General features: G+C 42.5%; 1 protein-coding gene across 1 annotated transcript; it reads right to left on the bottom strand.

The window, feature by feature from the left end:
• Window positions 1-1,177: 1,177 nt before the first annotated feature.
• LOC143036668 (uncharacterized) lies at window positions 1,178-4,200 on the bottom strand. The gene is made up of 3 exons (XM_076204226.1): window positions 4,048-4,200; window positions 2,917-3,435; window positions 1,178-1,339 (listed from the first exon to the last, which is right to left on the bottom strand). The coding sequence occupies exons 1-3, from the start codon at window positions 4,198-4,200 to the stop codon at window positions 1,178-1,180; spliced, it is 834 nt and encodes a 277-aa protein (XP_076060341.1).
• Window positions 4,201-5,714: the final 1,514 nt, after the last annotated feature.

The raw sequence follows: 5,714 nt of genomic DNA, 5'->3' as shown, positions 1-5,714 counted from the left end.
CTACTACTACTACTACTACTACTACTTTTTTTTTATACGACCTCCATCCTCGTGGAACTGTGTGGTGGAAGCAGCAGGATCTGTCTCACACAGACACAGTTCATTGGCCCCTCTCCCGCCAATGACTTTGGTCGACGACTTTTATTTATTAACCACCGTCTGCTCAAAATATAGGTTTTGTATATGTGCTGATTTGGGCGGTGGGGACCTGGTACCTCTCAGGCATAGGAGGGCTAATCTTAGGAGTGAGAATGACAGTCTACATCTCATCCAAGAAATAATGCTGCATTTTGGTTGTTGTTTCTTTTCAGCCATCACCTCTGCCAGCCGAGCATAGAATGCCTTTGCTCTAGAACCCATCCCACCTGAAGTCCTAAAGGTTATAGGAGTGAATGAGCCCTGGTCTACATTCTGTATACGCTCTTCGTACATCCTGATCTTCTCATGTTCGTTCCGGGAGTGGGATGCCTCAAAGATTAGGTTGCTGTAACAGGGGGCCATCAGATCAAATATTCACATGTCAAAGAAAGCCAATTGTCCCCGTGTCCGGAAACCTCTTGCGCTGACATCCACTCTTGCTTCATCTGATGTGTTGCATGTGCAGTATCTGAAGTCACCCTTCCTAGTGGAAATAATGTTGGTTCGATAGTCATATCTTTGCACACCTCCTGAAGCATTTGGGCAGTGAGATCTCTTACCTCATCATGTCGCATGCAAATGAATCCACCCTGCTTGCATATCATCGCATGGTCTGTAGTAAACAGAAGTCGGGTGTTGCCATTAGTGTATGTACTTATGTCACGAAAAAACGCGGAATGTTATATTCAGTTATTCCGTGATCTACAAGATTATGCTGCGGAAAACAAAATTTACCTTTCTCCTCAGATGATAATCACTGACTTCGAAATTAGTGTTATAAATGCAGTTAAATCCGAAATGCCTGGAACAACTAACAAGGGTTGTTTTTTCCATTTAGGACAGAGCATCTATAGAAAAATAATTTAATCTGGTTTAAAAACCTTGTATGTCACTGATGAAAACTTTTCGTTGAAAATCCGGCAGATGGCAGCACTAGCCTTCTTACCTGCTAGTGATATCGAGGCTGCATGGCTGGAACTCAAGGACACAATTCCAGAGGAGGGCATTCAGGTTGTTAATTACCTCGACGAAAATTATGTTAGGGGCAAAATTCGTAGAGTATTGCGAGGTCAGGAAATGCGGTCTCCTCCTCTTTTTCTCCCTTCATTATGGTCCGTGCATGACAGGATGGAACTTGGTGTTCCAAGGACACAGAACAAAGTGGAAGCATGGCATCGACGGCTGGAGATACTAGTAGGCTCTGCACATGTTGGAATTTTTAAGCTAATTACCGAATTACAAAAGGAACAAAAAAATGTGGAAGAACAGATTGAATGCACTATTAGAGGAGAATCTAACGCTAAACTCAAGAGAAAAGATATTGAACGTGAAGAGAGAATCTTGTCTGTTTTTAGCGAGAAGGACAATTACGATAGGTTAGAGTTTCTACGAGCGCTGGCAAATAAAAAAAAATTGAGCTTTCAGTATATAATATTGCTTATTAAGTTAAAATTTTATATCCTTTTTGTATTTTTAAAGTATATTTTTATGTGTGTCCTAAATAAAAGTCTCTATCATTGTCTTTAAAGTATATTTTTATGTGTGTCTTAAATAAAAGTCTCTGATTTAAATGCTTGTATTTCTATCATTGTCTTTACATCAATTTTAGACTAATCGTCATTAGACCAAATAGTATATTGGACGAATCGGTTTTAGACGAATCGGTTTTAGACGAATCGGTTTTAGACGAATTGGTCTATTAGACCAATTGGCTTTGGACCAATCGGTATTAGACAAATCGTCGTTAGACCAATCGTACCAAACCCACCACAGGAACATCTGTTAGGCAGCCCTCCCAATGGTCATCCATACCTCAGGGCAATGGCATCCGTGAATTCTCTTTTGTGTAAGATGAATTCCTTTGCCCTGATTGGTAGTGTTTTCAGCCAACTGGACGCCCCAACTTCCTGCGCCATTATTATCTTTCTGTTTATACAATTTGATAGCCGAGCTAGAAGTGCTTGAAGTTCCTCCTTCTGCCTCTCTTCTCTTCCCTTTGAAATGTTTCTTCTAATTTCTCTGATGTCCTCCATATTAGTCTCCTTCCTTTGATCTTGTGACACTATGTTGTTTGTCAAGGAGGACGTGAGTTTCATGGAGTTTTGTTGTTCAATGTCGGCAAGGTTTAGCGGGTTGGAGATGCCTAGCCCTCCCATTCTAGGTGGAAGTTCAATTAGTTTTCTTTCCTCTTCATTTATTGTGATGGCCGGTATTAGCTCGTTTCTGATGGTTTCTTCAAGGGGTCTTAGTAGGACGGTAATGTTCGGTATCGTCCTTAATATGTAGTTCCACTTATGTTTAACCCCATATATGAATGCGGCATATGCCGCCCGCGGTTCGGACTTTGCAAAGTTGGCTAGAAGCCTAACTTCCGCCACCCATTCGTTAACTTTCTTTTCAAAATATTGCTTTTTAAAGGATTCTGAGCCGATCACTGCACCGAGATGTCTTTCCCCCTCTTTTCTTACCTTCACTTCACTGTTCTCAAATAGGACTTTGACATTGTCAAAGTACTCTGGCTTCACTATCAGGACAGATTTCTTTGCATTCGGAATGTAACCCAAGCCCGGGCCGTGTGCCAACACCAGATCCCACCACTTTTCCTGCCCCCATGAGATCATCTGCATATGCTACCTGTTTGACCTTGGTGTCCTCATATTGTATCTTCTGCTGCAGGTGCATAAGACCGAGCGCGTACATTGCCATGGCCACCGGGTCTCCCTGAGTGGTGACTTCCGCGGATTTGATGATCTCCACTTTCGTTTCTTTTTTATCAACCCTATTGGTAACAAATAGATTTGCAGGTTCTCTGTATGTGTTCTCCACATACCTGGCCAATATTGGGCATTTGATTTTGATGTTGTGTATAGTAGCCTCTCTATTTAAGTTGTTGAATGTGTTTGATGCATCGACTAATAGGATTGCTTCGCAGTCTGGTTCCTCGAATATCTTTCTCATGGCGTAGACTTCTGCCTCGGAGCCCGCCTGTTGCCCCGCGCATACCTGCAGGTTGCCAGCCGCTTCTCGCACCTCGTCCTTCGCTACTTCCATGATGGTTTTTCCTATTATTATTCTCAACACCTCGCCTATACCAATCGGACGACAGCCAGGTTTCTTATCCAGCGGGATAAGTCTGCACGCTGTGTATGCCTCCAGGTGCTGACAGTCCTCAGTTGCCAGTTTCTTCGCCAAACCAGCGATGGCCTCCTGCAGTCCCCCCGCTGCCGTTCCAAATAGGCTGGTGCTAAGGAGACATTTCCATCCAGACGTATCCAAGCCCGATGGTCCCGTCGCTCCCTGGGTGTGTAGAGCAAGGTTCCAGATCCTTTCTCTTGTGATGCTGTCAAAGACTACCTCGTGGGGTGGGAGGTAGTCGCCATTGAATTTAGAGTCCAGGTTTGCTGGTCTTGCTTTTGGATGTTTTTCTTTCAGGATCTTTAGCGTTTCCTCGTTTAGGGGTAGAACTCCAGGATCTTCATTCTCCCCTGCGAGCGACCTCATGGCAGCCGCAACCTTTCCCTGCCTCATCTTGTCTGCAAAATTTCTGGCTTTGTCTTCTGGATTTTTCTTTCTGTTGATGCCCTTGTTGAGTCTACCTTGGATGGCCTCTGCTTCCATCAACAGTTGCTCCACTTCTCCCTTTTCCCACTTTTCCATCCTCCGTTGCAATGCCTGGACATTCTCAGAGTGCTTAGATTTTCTGTGGGTCCTCTGACATGTAAGGTGTGGAAGGATAGCTAGCGTTTTGAATACCATCGGGGCGTAGGGAGATGAATTTATATATGCTCTTAATAGATGGGTCATTTCCTCTATTAGGCCTTTGGATGCATTGCATTTAGGCGGGGTGAAGAGGTTTCCTGGAGAGAAGGCAAGTATCCTGTTGTAGGCGTCGTCCAGCCACTCCTTAACCCTGGGCTGCTGCCATGTCTGCCAGAACCTGCCCTCCTCTCTCCCACCCTGCTGCTCTTGATGACGTGGGCTTTCGTTCTCCGGCCTCAAGTTCGTGGGATCACTTCCCTCTTCTAAGTCTCTTTCACTCACAAGACCACTACCCACGTTCATCTCTATCGTATCGCTCCCATCCTCCACATTCTCCACATCTCCCAGTTGATCACTCCCCGCCTCTGGCAGTTGTTGATTCCCTTGATTTTTGCATTCCCCTCCTCTTCTGCAGTTTGTGCATTTCCTTCCACTTTTGACGCAAGAGCATTGCCTGCAATTTTGCTGTGCAGATGTACAAACGCAGCATGTTTTGCCGACCATCTTGGGTGGGATTCCTAGACCTTGGGTGACTTAGATGGACAGTGCTAAACTCCCCAGTCCTCACCTCTGCCAGCCCCAGGGCACAGCCTCTGTGGTAATTTAATTACTTCAAATTAACATTCTCTGTTCGTCCACTGGCTTGACAGTATCCAGTTCTCACATGATAGATCACAATTTCCCCTCATGTTTGTCTGAGGGAACACATGTAGGTCTGAGAGAGAGCGTGGGATATATATAGATATATACACACATACGCACACATACATAGAGATATGCACATACATACACATACATACATATATATACATTTATATACGTATACATACACACATATATTTATACATATATAAATCACTACTACTACTACTACTACTACTAATACTACTACTACTACACTGGTCAAGCAAAACGCGTTGAATTTGAGAGAATTTTTTCTAATGATTTCAAATATGCTTTTATGTGATAGCATGTTAAATTTTAAACAATTGTAACTAGTAAATGAGGCTGATATTTCAATTAAACCTACCTTTAAAATGTAAAAATTCATAATTTTCGAGTGTATTTTGCCTCTGGGAGATCAGCCAACATTGAAGGGATTTTCATATTTTGATACCAGATTTCTATTTTTAGAATATCCTTGTGAAACCACTTACCATGCTCATCACTGACGGCGCCAAGATTTGAAGGAAAAAAGTCCAAGTGAGAGAATAGGAAGTGAATTTTTAGTCTTATATTGCATTACAAGGCCTTGTAGTATGTCAATAGCTCTTTTAAGATTTCGGAATAGTTATTTGCTTTATGATTCCGCAAAAACTCTGCGCAAAGTTTGTTAAATGACAGCCATGCAGCCTTTTCAAGATAATTTAGCTCTTCGTCAAAATTCTGGTCTTTCATCAGCTCCCTAATATGCGGTCCAACAAAAATACCTTCTTTGATTTTTATGTCACTTTAGGAAACCTATTTTTCAAATATGTGAATTCCTTGCCAGTTCTATCCATACCTTTTAACAAAAAAAAATAATCAACTTTAGCTTAATATGCAAAGGAGTCAGATAAAATTTCTCTGAATCAACAAGAGGAGGATTGACAACATTTTTCTCTCCTGAGGTCAGAGATCGTTTCGGCCACACATTCTTCTCATAATGATTATTTCTATCCCGACCGTCACACTCATAGAGAAAGCAACAAAGCTTTGTGTAACCTAGCTACATTTATGTTCTTCATACTTTCTTTCACGTTAGCTGCATAGGCCAAAGGAAAAGAAGAAACTTATTTCCATTGCGGAGCAAAACAGCTTTTAGGCTCACTTTTGAA

The sequence above is a fragment of the Oratosquilla oratoria genome, chromosome 21 (genome assembly GCF_046742065.1).
Source record: "Oratosquilla oratoria isolate Oo_2021 chromosome 21, ASM4674206v1, whole genome shotgun sequence".
Classification (NCBI taxonomy): domain Eukaryota; kingdom Metazoa; phylum Arthropoda; class Malacostraca; order Stomatopoda; family Squillidae; genus Oratosquilla; species Oratosquilla oratoria.
The sequence above is the reverse complement of the archived record's forward strand: the minus strand, read 5'-3'. Positions and strand labels throughout refer to the sequence as shown.